At 37.9% G+C, this 15507-nt stretch overlaps 1 protein-coding gene and 1 pseudogene across 9 annotated transcripts in view; one reads left to right on the top strand and one right to left on the bottom strand.

The window, feature by feature from the left end:
- Window positions 1–15507, top strand: part of OPCML (opioid binding protein/cell adhesion molecule like) — a 1155658-nt gene that overhangs the window by 1027717 nt on the left and 112434 nt on the right. For all 9 annotated transcript variants that reach the window (XM_074015669.1, XM_074015668.1, XM_005580196.4 and 6 more), the window contains one exon: window positions 10400–10525. In XM_074015669.1, coding sequence (XP_073871770.1) covers window positions 10400–10525 — 126 coding nt within the window. The remainder of the gene's footprint in view (window positions 1–10399; window positions 10526–15507) is intronic.
- On the bottom strand, window positions 13712–13793 carry LOC123568902 (U6 spliceosomal RNA; annotated as a pseudogene).

Raw genomic sequence — 15507 nt, 5'->3', positions numbered from 1 at the left:
ATCACCTTCATCATCATCATCACCATTATCATCACCATCACCATCATTATTACCATCATCATCACCATAACCATTATCATCAACATCACCATTATCATCATCACCATAATCACCATCACTATCTTCCCATCTTTATCATCATAATCACCGTTATTATCACTATCACTATCATCATCTATCACCATCACTATCTTCATCACCACCTTTATCATCAGTACCATGATTTTCATCATAATCATCATCATCAGCAGCAGCAGCATCACGTCTTTAAACATTTTAATGTATCACTCAACTGCTGTTACAAAAAGATTGAAAATCTTAGTGTTTATTCAAAGAATCTGTAAGTTCCAGGGTCTACCTGCTCTTTCAGCCTCAGTTTCTGAGATTCGCTATGTTCACTTCATCCACACTCACTGAAGCTCATCATGCTCTCTGTTTTGTGGATCCTTTGCACAGGCTGATCCATCTGCCCAGCTCTGCCCACAACAAACCCTTCACCAAACTCACCAACCAGTAAAAAGTCCTTAGTATGGGCTATCATGGAGCTTTGAACCACTTCATAGCATAGCCAGAGTGAAATCACACTAGATTCTCATGATGACTTACCAGCGTCAGTGTTCTCCTGTATACACTAAGCTCCATAATTTACACGAGAAAAGGACCTTGTCTATTTGTCATTCTACTTCCAATGTAATGCCTAGTTCATAGTGGGAACTCAAAAAATGTTTTCAGTGAATATATTAGATCATTACACATAGGTTGTCATGGAACACAGACATACATTTATCTGTAGAATGTGGGAACTGATGGAGAGAAGGTATTCTATCTCAATACCAGTTTTCAAGTATGAGTAAGAGTTGAGCATATGGATGGATGGGGAAGATGGCTCATGGGCAGAAGGAACAACACATGCAAAAGTGTGGATTCATGAATTAACATGAGGTATTTGGAGCATTGCCAAATGGGCTGATGTGACTAGGACTGTGTGAGTTGTCTTGGAAAGAGAAGAGGAAACAGTGGGCAAGTAATGAGAAATGGGGACTTAAGCAGACATTTATGCAGTATTATTCAAAGAACTATCAATAAACGAAAAGAATATTTTCTGAGAACTCGTGTGTGTTCAGTTGTTGTCTCTCCTTGTAGTACAAGACCTCATAAGAGATGATTGGCCATGATTGATGTTTTTATAAAACTTTTATGAAGATACAATTCACATACTATAAAATTAGTCCTTTATTAAGAGAACAGTTCAGAGCTTTTAGAATATGCATAGGTTGTACACTAGTCACCACTATCTAATTCTAGAATATCTTTATAATTCCGATAGGAAGCTCCACCTCCATCAACAGTCACTTCTCATTTATCTCTCTCTCTAGCTCCTGGCAACCACCAATGCATTTTTTATCTTTATGGATTTTACTATTCTGGATATTCTACGTGAATGGAATCAGACAGTATGGTCTTTTGTGTTTGGCTTCTTTCACTTAATATTTACATGGTTCATTCACATTGGGTCACATATCAGTACTTTGTTTCTTTGTATAGTTATATAATATTCCATTGTATAGGTGTATCACATTTTGTTTATCCATTCATCTCTTGATAGATATTTGACTTGTTTTAAAATTTTGTGTGTTAGGACCAATGCATGAGCTGTTGTGTGGATATATGCCTTCGTTTCTCATAGGTACATAGCTAGAGTAGAATTGCTGACCCATATGATAGCTTATATTTAGCCTTTTGAAGAACTTACAGACTGTCCTCCAAGGTGGCTGCACTGTTTTACATTCCCACCAACTGTATTAGTCTACTAATTCTCCACATCCTTGTCAAAGCTTATTATTGTCCCTCTTTTTGATTAAAGTCATCATAGTGGATGTGAAGTGATATTTCATTGTGGTTTTGATATGCATTTTTTTCTGGTAAATAATGGTGCTAAACATCTTCTCATGTGCATATTGGCCATTAGTATATCTTCTTTGGAGAATTATTTATGCAATTCCTTTGTTCATTTTTTAATTGGATTATTTGACATTTTATTGCTTTTACTTATTTTGACAGTAGTCCCTTATTAGATATGTGATTTTCAAATACTTTCTCTTATTTTGTGGATTTTCTTTTCACTTGCTTTTTGGTGTCTTTTTGAAGCACAAACACTTTTAATTTGAATGAAGTCCAGTTTATCTATGTTTTCTGCTGTTGCTTGTGCTTCTTGTGGTATATCTTAAGAATTCATCACCTAATCAAAGGCTACGTAGTTTTTCTTGTGTTTTCTTCTAAGTTTTAGCCCTTACATTTAGGTCTTTGATCTATTAATGTTTTGAGTTGATTTTTGTATATGGTATGAAGTAGGGGTCTGACTTCACTCTCTTGCAAGGGGATAGCCACTGGTCTCAGTACCATTCATTGAAAACACTATTCATTCCTCATTGAATTGACTTGGCACCTTGTTGGAAATGAACTGACCATAAAATGTGGATACATTTTTGGATTCTCCATTCTATTCCATTAATATATATGCCTATCCTTATGCTGATTTTTAATAGTGCATATTTCCTAAGAATGTGTCGGGAATTAAAGGAAGCAATGTGTATAACAGCACTTGATGCTAGGCTTCAAGAAATAAACATAAACAATTTTGTTGTTGCTGCTGGTGGTGGTATTACTCTGTTCCCAGGAGGAGCTCACTGATAGACCCAACTTGTTCCTGAAAGATCATCAGCTCCCAGGGTTTTAGACCAGAACAGACCTGGGGATTTGCAATCCAATGCCTCCATTCTAAAGCTAACCAAAACAAATTAACAACAATGCACACACACAAACACAGAAGCACACAAGTGCACATACAGCTCTAGCCAGATACATTAAATGATTAGCAAAAGGTCACAGAGCTACAGAAGGAAAATGTTCAGAAAATGCTCCTCCTTACACTTCATGCAGTGCTTTTTGCAAAATATTATACTATTTGAGTATACAGAATATCACACAACCTAGCCTAGGTAAATGCCATAATTCCCAATTTGCCTCTGGTTTAAGAAGTAAACATTTCTATTAAAATGCAAAAAGGTAACCCCATAAGGATAAAACATTGGATCTTTAAAAGTCTTTTTCTGTATTATTTTTATAAATTAGCCTTGAGTGTTTAAAATGGTAATGAAAAGTATTTCACATTTATATTAGCTTTTACATGGTCTCTTAATATTTTGTTATTCCCTGATAATAATAACAACAATAAAGTAAAAACAATAATAATAGCTATTTAAGCCATTTTGAAATAATCATCACTAATCTAATCTCCATATCTCTGTGATACAAATATTTTTATGCCCATTTCACAGTAGAGGAAGCTGAAACTTAATGGCTTAGGTAATTTTTTTCAAAAATCACATAGAATATACTTGGAAAAAAATTGTATTCAAACCTTAGCCCCTATGACTCCAAATCCCAAGATTTCTTTTTCTAACTCTGACATACAGCCTTAAATAAAACAATTAAGACTAGACAACCAATTGACAGAGACAGGGCAGAGTTGAGATGCAGGGAAGGCTGCCTTTGCAGTTACCTTGTGGAGCCATCTCTAATGGGGAGCAGGTCCTGGAGGGACAGGATGCGGAGGGATGTAATGGAAGCTGGGCAGCTCTGGGTGACTGGGAGGGGACCAGACAGAACGGATGCCCCTTGCAGGGGTGTAGCAATGACTCGTAATCTTGGCTGCATGCCAAATTCACCTTGAGGACTTTCTGACACTATTACTCCCTGTTCTGATTCAGATCTAATAATCTGCAATTTAAAAAAATTCCCAGAGAGTTCTTGACAATGTGGGAATTCTTGACAATGTGGACAGAATGAGGAAGCAGCCCTCAATACGCACCTGCTTTTGGCCAAGGATTGAGCTCAGAGTTTTACCCATACCTTCACCCTACCCATAAGCAGGTGTCATGAGCACTCCTCCTGGGAGAGGAAACTGGCAAGATTCAGAACTCACCTGCACTCAGGCATCCAGCTGAAGTGAGGCCAGGACCAGAGTCCAGAGCTGTGTGACTGGACCCCAAGGCCAGTGCTGTCCTGGTGACCTGAACCCCTCTCAGTGGGTCTGGCCCTGAGGGTGAAGACTGTGTCCCAGCATCCTGCCTTGTGGACACACTTCAGTTCCTTTATCTTGTCCTGTCTACTTCAAAGCTGTTGTCAAGACCAAATTAGATAATAAAGCCCCAAATACCCATCACATACGAGGTATCATTACTTATTGCATTGCTAAGGATGTGGGCAAAGCTGAGGTAGGGAGCAGCAGCAGACACCTGTGCATCTGGTCCCAGGCCCACTTTGCTTCTGCCTCTCAGCTGAGATGAGGTCTGGGACCTGGCTGAGCAGGACATGGTGCTGAGGTCTTGTACCCTGTTCCTTCTGGAAACAGACACCCCTTAAAAGAAAATATTTTAAAAGCCAAGCAATTTCTTCATACACATGTGAGATTTGCCATATGCATTTGCTTAGGCCCAATAGCTCAGTTTAAGAGGAGGAAATTGATGGTTAGTCATTGAATATGCACATTTTACTCTGATAGCTAGAGTGTTTATGCACATATATACTCTACATATACTCTATGTACATATGAAATATATAGTAATGTTATACTATATTATTAAATATAGTATACAATATACTATATTATTATATATAACATATCATATAATATATTTAAATATATATGTGTGTGTGTGTATCTCCAAGGTAAGCTTCATTTAGTTATAAGTCCCAACTTAAAGTTGGAAACTAAGATTTAGAAAATGAGCAATTAGGCACAGATAAAGCCATTTCTCTGATTCTAAATGGCGTGAACAATATCAATAATGAGTATCTACAAAGGCTAATAGCAGCTAACATTTACCAGATACTTCCTTATTTCCATGCACTGTGCTCCTGTGTTGAATACATTTATATTTAGTTCTTGCAACAACCTGAAGAGACAAGGTTTTTATCTCCATTGTACGGATGAGGAGCCATGGGCTTAGGCTCAGTAAATAAAAGTTGTCCAATGCCAAGCAGGTCTATTGGACTTCAGAACCAGAGGCATGTTCCCTGGCCTCTCACTGCCATTTCCACCACATCATATCAACTTTATGCAGGGTGGGGATGATATGTGCAAAATCACACATTTCAATCCCAACTAACTTTATGGAAAGACGTGTTTCATCTTTGGGAAAGCCTTTTCCATCTCAAGTCTTCTGTCTCCCAAGTACACAATCATTTGAATGAAACAGTATACAGAGTAGTCATTTATTTATTTATTTAGCAAGTTTTTATTAAGCATCTATTAAATATTGTGTGGCAGGCATAGTTCTATTTACAGGGAGTGTAGTGGTTTGTAAAGTAGATAGTTTAGTGGGCCAGAGAGATGTTAAACAAATAGTCATATACGTGGATATAAAAGCCCAAAACTATGTATGTATTATACAAGAAAATGTAAAGGTTGAGGAGAGATTGTAACAAGAGGACCTGAATTAGATATTGGGGACAGGGGACTGGGATCCTTAGCAAAGACTTCTCCAAGGAAGTAACATTAAAACTGAGCCCAGAAAAAAAATTACACACGTGAAGAATAGGATGGTGAGGATTTCAGGGAGAGGATAGAGCAAGTGTCAGTCTCTTGGATGGGAAACACTTGACACATTATCAGATACTGAATTTAGAAACCCATGCACTCATACATTATGTTTACAGGGATAAAGAAGATGTTACTGCATGCCAGTCATTGTGTGTATAATAGGAATACGAGGGTACCTATCACAGATCCTGTCCATGTGATAGCTCAGTTGCAAAGATAAATGGTATGATAAAGGCATAGACAAGAATGTCTTGGGGAGAGAAAGGGTGACTCAGACATCACAAGTAAGCTCTGAATGTGAGTTGAGAACTGGAGAGTGGGTGGATCAGATGGCACAGGTGTGGGAATGGGTTTTCCAAGCAGAGGGAATTGTGTGTATAAAGGTACAAAGTTGAGAGGATGATGGAGCTCTGGAGAGAGGCTTTAGAGAAGGACCTAGAAGTTATGTTTTGGACAGACTGCAAAACAAATGGTTTTGTAAATCCTGTTAAGAAGTTTTAGGCCTTCCATCTTTATCAAGGGGCACATGTGGGACGTTTTAGGCAGAAGCAACATATTTAAAAGATAACTGTGGAATTTCTATCTCCGTCTATCTGTCATCTATCTGTTTATCTATCTATCTATCTATCTATCTATCTATCTATCTATCTATCTATCTATCATCTATCTCTTTCTGTCTACCCACATACTTACCCAACTTCTGTCAATATATCATCTGTCTCTCTATATTTCTATCTATATTGATCTTTCTTCTGCCTAGCTATTACCCGTCTATCATCTATCCAAAATGACCACATTTTGAAGTTACCGTAGTTGTGCATTTAACCCTCTGCACAATCTATGCAAAGGCCCTATTGTAAAACACCACCATCAGTGAAAAGATAAGCAGATACCTACGGCACCAGTAGGGGAAGCTCAATAGTGTCTGCACAGATGACACACTGTGCTATTTATTATCCTTTAGTTAAACTCTGTGGGTCCTACCATTTCCTTTGAGTAATTTGGGCATGTCAGGTAAGGTTATTATTCATTTCTTTAGGTTTATATGTATATTTACAAGCAGTAGCAATATGTATAGATGCATTTGCTACATAGATACTCATCTAAAAATTAAACAAAGATCACCTGCCAAAATATGGAGAAGCATTTAAAAGCTATCCCCAAGTGTTCCTTTCTTCACAAAGTCATCATGGAAACAAGGGTAGAGTTGTAGTGATATTGCGGAATTCAACTCAGATTTAAATTTACATTAAAAGTATTGAATACCTTCCTTGGCAAGCAGCATGCATGGCCCTGGGGAAACAAGGACAGTGAAAATAGGCCTCTCGTGTTGTGGCCTGCAGTGTGCAGGGGGTGCTGACTTGAATGGGATGTTTTTGTTCATCATGGCAGGTACTGTGAGGGAAGATGCTCTGGGAAGACATTTGAAGCAGAGTACACAAACACGTGAAGGCTTGTGGATGGAAATTTTGTTTGGGGAATTGGTCAACAATAAACAAAGAGGAATCATAATACAGTGAGAGGAACTCTTGTTGACTGACCCTATAATTTTGATCAATTTATCTCCTCATGCCTCAGTTTCTTCAATATTAATGGTGAGAATATTTATTTGATTTATCTCACCATTTGTAAGGAGCTTGTTTATCTCAATAAACAAGGAATTTGAAAACAACAAAGTTGCTTATTAATGTTAGTTTCTAAGGATATTGTAATTAAGAAGAGAAAGAACTTCCCTTTCTGCCAGTTCATCCTCTGCACTTCCTTTTCTGTTAGTGATCCACACCCTAACACTGTACTTATCTTTCCTCCTTGGAGAAAATGACAGAGAACATGACGGAGCTACAGAGGATGGCACACAACACTACCTGGGCTTAGTAGGAACGTCTCGGTTAGCCTTCATGATCCTACTTCAGGAAGCTCTTTCCTCATGGGTAACATAGACTGAGCACCTGAGCAATGAGGATGACATGCTAAGCATCCATGGAGTTTTACATATCTCTTAATCCAGCATCCTTCACACTATCGGATGAGGTACGATGTCTGTGGAAAGAACAGTTCTGAGTTGGTGGCTGTGCTGAGTTCTATCCTGAGGCATCATAGCTGCCTCCATTCAATGAATGTGCTTTCCTCAGCTGTGTGTAACTTACTATTAGGGAGCCTTTAGGGTCTGAAAAAAAAATTAAGACAAAAAACTTCAGATGGCCTAACAGTTCCAGCTGAAGCAGACATTATTTTGAGAATATTTTGGAAGTTGCACTCGAGTTGTTGCTTTACAGAAGTGAAAAAAGTATTGACATTTCTAAGCCCAGAACTATTTTTTAACAAGCTAGAAAATATAGGAAAAAGAAAAAAAACAGGTAGAACATTTTTCTCAAGAGAATGCAGTGTAGCTAAAATGTACGCTATTTTTCCCCAGCATGTATTTGGGTAAAATATGTGCACTGAAATTTCAGGCCAAATCCTAATGCAGAAATAATCCCAAATATGGCAGATTTATAAGATAGGCAATTTTTATTTATTTGCTAATGTAGATTAAGAGCTCAAATGTTCTACTTGTTACTCATGGCTTCTCCTTGAAAAGACTTACCTGTAAGGTCTCAGCAGCATAAAACTCCAAGCTGCAAAATCGTCTGAATTCAGCATTTGCCATAATTCTCCTTTGCCATCAGCTCAGCTCAGGTTTGTTTGGAATTGACCTGCCCTGTACCTGTTTGGTAATTAATAATTCACAATTAAATTGGCAGTACAAATACATCAGCATGTCTGCAGGCTTGGAGCCTCCGCTCTGTGTTATCTTCCTTTTATTTGAGGATCTGAAAGAAAATTGGAAAGAAAGGTTTGAGTATCTAAAATCTTCCATTCAAAGCTTTACCTCCCTTAGTTTTGGGATTTCTTTTCAATCTGTTTTGGATCTTTCTTTCAAAGAGAAATTAAGCATGTACCGTTGTCAGACTCTGTGATTTACACTGAAGAGTAGAGATGTGTGTGATTCCACACTTGCCCTCCAGCTCCTCATTCTCTAGGTGCAGAGACAGTCAGAAGACAATAAGCTGCCATACATAGAGCACGTTCAAAGCCCTCCCTGGGACAGGTCTAAACAAAACACAGCAGAAGAGATGACTGCTTCTGCTTTCAGGATGTGGGGAGAGGTTAGGGCAAATGGCAGGGGAGAGAGGATGTTAGGGTACCCTTTGAAAGATGAGTCATATCTGTTGGTAGGGAATCAAAAAAAGACAGTCAAGGAAAAGAAAAGTTATGGGAGTGCTGATGCTTTTAAAACATTCAGGAGAAGATAAGGGGCCAGTGTGTGCCATGTGCTTTGTTAGAGGAAACGGGGCCTGAGATGAGGTTTGTTGGTGGGTTTGGGGGTTCGACTCCAGAGAGCTCAGGTCATGCAGAAGGGTTTGTTTGTTAAACGTGGTGGGCCATTCTGGGGTAAATGAGTAAGGAGGAGAGAAGTTTGATTCCATGATTACTTGGAAAGATTGCTCTGGCTATGTGTAGGGAATAGATTGGTGGGACCCCAAAACGGAAAGAGGCCAGGTGGAAGGTTCCCGGTGGGAGGCTACTGCAATTATCTGTGAAAATTGGTGAGAAACAACCAAGACAGTGGTGGTGATAAATAAGAGGTGAGAAGGAATCTGGGCGTTTTCCAATACTGACCTTTGAGTTGAAGAGAATCAAGGCCTGGAGGTGAGAGAGTAAGACCAGGTGTCATTTTAGGCTAAAATTTGTAGTGCTGTGGGTACATGGGCATGGTCCTGGCTCATGAGAGGAAAACTGTTGTTTGTGAAATATGTTTTTCTTGACATCATCATGATCGTCGTCATCGTCATCTTAGGAGCTAACATTTATTGAGTGCTTACTTTATATCAGTCACTCTGCTAAGCCGTTATTTCACCTAAACTCACTGTGTTGTGAGTTTAGCTACTACTATCATCCACATTTCACGAGTGAGAAAAATAAAGCTCAAAGGGACGAAGGCAGGTCACCTTGCTAACAGTCATGTAGCAGGTGAGGAATTAAGCTGATTGAAACATTGGTCTATCTGAATCCAGAACCCTGCTCCTAACCACTAGGATATGATGCCACTTAAAAAATACAATTTGGAGTACAATCTCATGGTTGCAGTAGTAGTAAGGACACACATGCATTGCTGGTTGGATCCAGGATTTTCTAACTCTATCAAGAGAGTCAGAGAATTTCACTGAGTTTTAAAGGATGTGTTTTAAGGGATGGTGAGGGATTTTCAGGTTAAAATAAGTGAGAAACAAAATAATTCCAGGATGGAACAACCTGTTCAAGGTCAAAGATTTTAAAAGGGTCTGCAATGCTCGGAAAATAGTAACTAACTCAGCGTTATCAGCATTTTGAGTGCAATATTGGGGAAGGCTTGAGGCTAAGGACAGTGGTCCCTCATGGTTATCAGCTTACGCCACTGATTCCACTAAAAACAATAAACATGGGGATAAACAGGAGCTCTTGGAAGGCTTTGTGAATATTTTTGATTTCGCCTTTTAATCAACAGTCACACCCTCTCTCAGGTCCTCTGCTTCCCACCAGTGTTCCCACATCTGCCTCCTGCTATCGCCAAGGTATAATATAGAGCTCCTTCTACCATAAGTACAAGGCAAACGTTTATGGCCCTATCTTTGGTGAATCAAGCAACTTGAAATTTATTATTGTGAACAATATTTATCATAAAAACATGCTATACAAAATTTGTAGGCTAACACCTCCTTTTAAGTGCAAAGAATTATTCTCAGGTATTTCTTCTATCCTGTTTCCTTACAGTTCCTCCTCAGATCATGAATATCTCCTCAGACGTCACTGTGAATGAGGGAAGCAGTGTGACCCTGCTGTGTCTTGCTATTGGCAGACCAGAGCCAACTGTGACGTGGAGACACCTGTCAGTCAAGGGTAAGATGCTGACCTGGAGGATGTTTTCAGCGGTAGTATGTTAAAGTCTTGGCTCTTATGCACAACAGAGCTTCAGGAATCAGAAAGCATTTTGTAGCCCAGTCATATAAAATCAAGCAGGCAATATGCACCAATTGCTGGCTTTTTCATTTCAAAAGAAGGATTCATAGAGGAAATTTGCTAAATTATGGTCTCAGTCATTTTTATGGCCTTAGATGGCTTCTGTTTTCCAAACTATGAAGAACAAAGGACATAAGAATAACTTCCAATGAAGATGTGAATTTCTGAAAGTAGAGGTGGGTCAGTTGGTGGTTTGTTCTTCCTGGAAGTAGAGCACAAGGGTATTAGTGTGGCCATGGAGAAGTTTGGCGTTATTGTGTGTCCAGGAGAAAAAGGATCTCCTTGCTTCAGCACTTTTAGGACATTTATCCAGAGCCGCACATGTCTGACCTGTCCATAAACAGTTCACCTTCAGTGGAAGAAGGATGATGGAAATGGTTAAGTGCATTTGGGCATGACTGTGCTGAGCAGTCAATAATTGGTATGAAAACATCGGTTAAAACCATTTCCAACTTAATAGCAAGGGAACCAGAAGGACAGTGGGGCTTGTCCTTTTGGAAATAAAACTTGCCCCAAGCCAAACTTGAAGAGATGGGCACAGAGCCACTTGAAATATTTACACTGCTACTAAAAGCTGTGATTAATTCTAGGAATTATACAAGAAACAAGAGCTTCCTCAGGCATTAAAAATTCAAACATGAAACCAAGTAAATAGGAAAAATGTGTGGAGTATGCCTACGTAACATTCAAAAGTAATATGGATCTACAAGAAGGTGTAAGAGTAAATCTTAGTAATATTGAGAAAGACGAAGATTTGCCAGGACAAGAAAAGCCCTAACCATGACAGAACAAAAGTAATAAATTCATGTTAATACCGAAATACCCAAAATTGTGTGATTTAAATAACAGAAATGTATTTCCTCACATTTCTGGAGGCCAGATGTCTGAGGTCAAGGCGTCAGCAGGGTTGGTTCCTTTCAAGAGCTTGAGGGAGAATTCGTTCCACGTCCTTCCCTAGATGCTGATGGTTTGCTGGTAGTCACTGGCATTGCTTGACTTGTAAATCTATTACCCTGATCTCTGCCTTCATCTTCCTATGGCCTTCTTCTTAGATGCATCTGTGTCCAAGTTGTTCCTTTTAATAAGGATATAAGCCATCATATATCAGGGTCCACACCAGTAACTTCATTTTAACTTGATTACCTCTATAAAGACCCTATTTCTAAATAAGGTCACATTCTGAGGTATCAGGGGTTAGGAATTCAAGGTATCATTTTTATAGGGTTGTAACTTAACTCATCACAGCCTTCATCAAAATTAAAAACCTTCAGTGGAGTCACAGACTGGATAAAAACATTTACTGTGCATATATTTGACAAAAAATTTACATCTAGTGTATATGAAGAATTCTTCCAACACAATTCTGACACTCCACCTCAAAGTGAACAAAAAATTTGGACAATTCCAAAAGAAGATATAGTATGTAAATGGCAAATAAGTACACAAAAATATGACTAACATCTTAATCGTATAAATAAAAATTAAACCAAAATGAGATACCATTGCATAATCCCTAGGAAGACTAAAATTAAAAAGGCTGATAATATCGAGTGTTGGTGAGGATGTGGATCAGCTGAAGCTTTATATATTAACTCTGCAACTGTAAAAACATATAAGCACAATGGGAAACAATTTCACATTTTGTTATAAAGTTAAACATACACTTAGCATACGCACCAGCAATCCCACTCCTAGGCATTTATTCAAGATAAATGAAAGCATATGCTCACAAATGTATATTGTACACAAATGTTTTTAGCAGTTTCATTAATAATAGCTGTAAACTATGAATAACCCAAATAACCATTGACAGACGAATAGATTAATTGTGGAATATTCTAACAACAGATTGCTACTCCGCAATTAAAAGGAACAAACCACTGATGCACATAACAAAATGGATGTATCTCAAAAATGGCGTGCTGAGGAAGATAAGCTAAAAATTAAAAAACACATGCTGTATGAATTTGTTTGCATGAAATCCTGTAATAGGCAAAACTAATCTGGAATGGCAGAAGTCAAGTCAGTGGTTACTTAGGGTAGGGATTTGGGGAGAAGTGACTGCAAAGGGCCATAAGAGATTTTGGAGGATGTTGGAAAAGTTCTGTATCTTGAAGGTTATGTTGGCGTCAAAATTAGTCAAAACTAATAAAACTGTAAAAAAAAAGGGTATTTTATTGTTGGTAATTAGATTTCAATTAAATTTGAAATATAAATATACAGAAATGTAGACAATAATGATCTGAATTTTTTTCCTAATTTGAAACATTAATTATGTCATTGCACTTATCAAATAAGAGACTGGATCTTCTGCTAGGAATATCATTCAAGCTTTTGCTGCTTTTCTCTTTGTGGACTGAGAACACATATTTTTGCTCCTGCCTTGTTATAGGGAAAGATAATGCTAATAAATTAGCCTAATATTCTTGGTATAAAGACCTTGCCTATTAAAACCTAGAATGTCTCTATATCATAAAGTAAAATTATTGACAGTATTAAAGTATATGTAAGGGATATCACAAAACTCAAACTTAATATAAACACAGCAATAATGTTCCCAAAGACATGGGTTCCATGATAATTTTGCGTAAAGTTAGAGATAATTTTGGATTTATATTATATACAAAACTGTGTCTAACCATCAGATCAACTTTTATATATTTGGTAAAATCAAATGTCTTTATAAATGCTTGAAATCCCAGAATGTAGTTATTTGATCCTAAACACACAGTTCTCTAAGCTTGGAAATCATGTAAAAGGCATTTTGACTTTATGTAAATGTTCTGAAGCAATTCTTTATAATGGTACACTGGTAAGATTTCCCTTTTAAAATAAGGGGGATTCATTCATATTCCCAATCTTTTATAGAATGTAATAGCTGCAATTTAGCCTCACTGGAAAATCCTAAATTTAAGTGATCCCTCTCTTCTTTAAATCTCCCAGGTTGTGCTCTACTTTGAAGTTGCCTTTGTTTTCTCATAGGCTTGGCCTTAACTTTGCTGTCTTTCATTTTCACTGTTGTCTTTCCCCTTCCCTCTCTCAATGATATTTAAGCATTTGAACTCCAAAAAATGGTTTCCCAGTTTGAAAAGCACAGGGGCCATGCTAATCTTCTCTGTAGCATTTCAATTTTATACCTAATGTAGGTGACGGGTTGATGGGTGTAACACACCACCATAGCACGTGTATATCTATGTAACAAAACCACACGTTCTGCACATGTTCCCCAGAACTTACAGTATAATAAAAAAAAAAGAAAAGCTCTGGAATATGAAGTGTTTGTAAGTTTAAAATTTGCATCTGCAGGGTGGCTACCAATATTTATTTTTAGAAGGATGCTCCTTCTGACTTGCAATTAGGGAGTTGTTTTAAAAGATTAGAAGTACATTCAATAAAACTTGAACATCAAACAGCATTTTTTAGAAAAATTTGTTGATTGATTCAGCATGGAAGAATAAGAAATAAAGGTTGCAATGATATTTTCTTTGAAATTCCAGTAGGATTATGGTGGAGGAGTTAGCTAATGCAATATTTGAAATATATGATTTAAATTTGGGGATCTATAAACAGGGACGAGTAAATCAGCCTTCATTTAAGAAAAATATTTTAATAAGCAGATTATTAAAAATTAAAAATAGTAACAATCACACTTACAGTTTAAGATGGCAATATGAGTACATGCTGTCGACCCCTTACAATTGTAGAAAAGAGGTAAAAATAAATGAATAAATAAATCCATTATCGCATGAGAAAAATAATAATAAGCTTTGATGGATCTGAAACTATGAGGAATCTCTGAAATATAAAAAGTAGACAGATATAATGAAGGAAAAAATACAGCTCAAAATACAGAAATGCAATCTCTACCTAAGATGATAATGGTTGAAGAGTGAAGGTTTCAGGTAGTGAAACTGCACTGGTAAGTGATTAAAGTGATTGGAGTGGGAGGAGGCAAGGGAGTGAGAGGAGCCTGGGTAGCCTTTGCCCATGTTGGTGGTGTAAATACTCCCAGCATTGACGTTTCTGGGGAGCCCCTTTGAAGTAATTTTTCTTTTCAGGTATATTTGTTTCACAAAAACAAACAAATCAAAGACATATCCTTCTTACCAAAGTAGGGTAAAAGTTTTGAAACATCCCCAAGTTTCCAAAGGTGGATCTGAAGACTTCCCAGCTTTTCTGCTCTCTAGACTGAGTAAGCTGCGGGAGCCCTGTCGACCTCTCGTCTCCTTGGCAGTACTGAAAGTGTACCAGATTTCCAGACCCGGGCATTTTCGAGGACACGTGCCTCACTTTTGAGGAAAGCTGGATGTTACCAGGATCATGAATAAATGTTGTGAACATAACGAAAAGCACTATGCAAACGTCCCTTTGGGGGTTTGCTGTTTCTGTGCAAACTGCTGAGCTTTTGACTGTGTATTCATTCTTAATCTTTATATATAAAAATCTATACTTAATTTTTTCAATAGCAGGCAATGGCTTACTAAAAATATTTATATAGATCTGCTAGAGGGTATGGCACTTGTGTAGCAGCCTTTACGTATATGGAAATCTGTACTTAGTCACCCATGGCCCAGGAAGTAGAATAATGATGGAATTATTATTCTATATAACACAGGCTGCTGCCTCAAATAATTTTCCGAAGGAAAAAGTCAGGTCCCCAAACAAGCAAGCAAAGTGGATTGGAATACATTGTGAATCAGCTGGGCTTCAAGAATCATTTCCTTTCCCATTCCTGAAGGACAAGAGAAGGGAAGCTGGGCCACCGTCACTGGCAGGCTCTTCTAGGCACATGAGTAATGTGAAAAAGTTGCAGGGATGGGCGTGGCAGAAGACCCGAGAGCCTGTTGTGTTCTAAGGAGGGT

This window comes from Macaca fascicularis, chromosome 14 (assembly GCF_037993035.2).
Source record: "Macaca fascicularis isolate 582-1 chromosome 14, T2T-MFA8v1.1".
In the NCBI taxonomy this organism is placed as follows: domain Eukaryota; kingdom Metazoa; phylum Chordata; class Mammalia; order Primates; family Cercopithecidae; genus Macaca; species Macaca fascicularis.
This window is presented reverse-complemented; position numbering and strand designations above follow the sequence as displayed.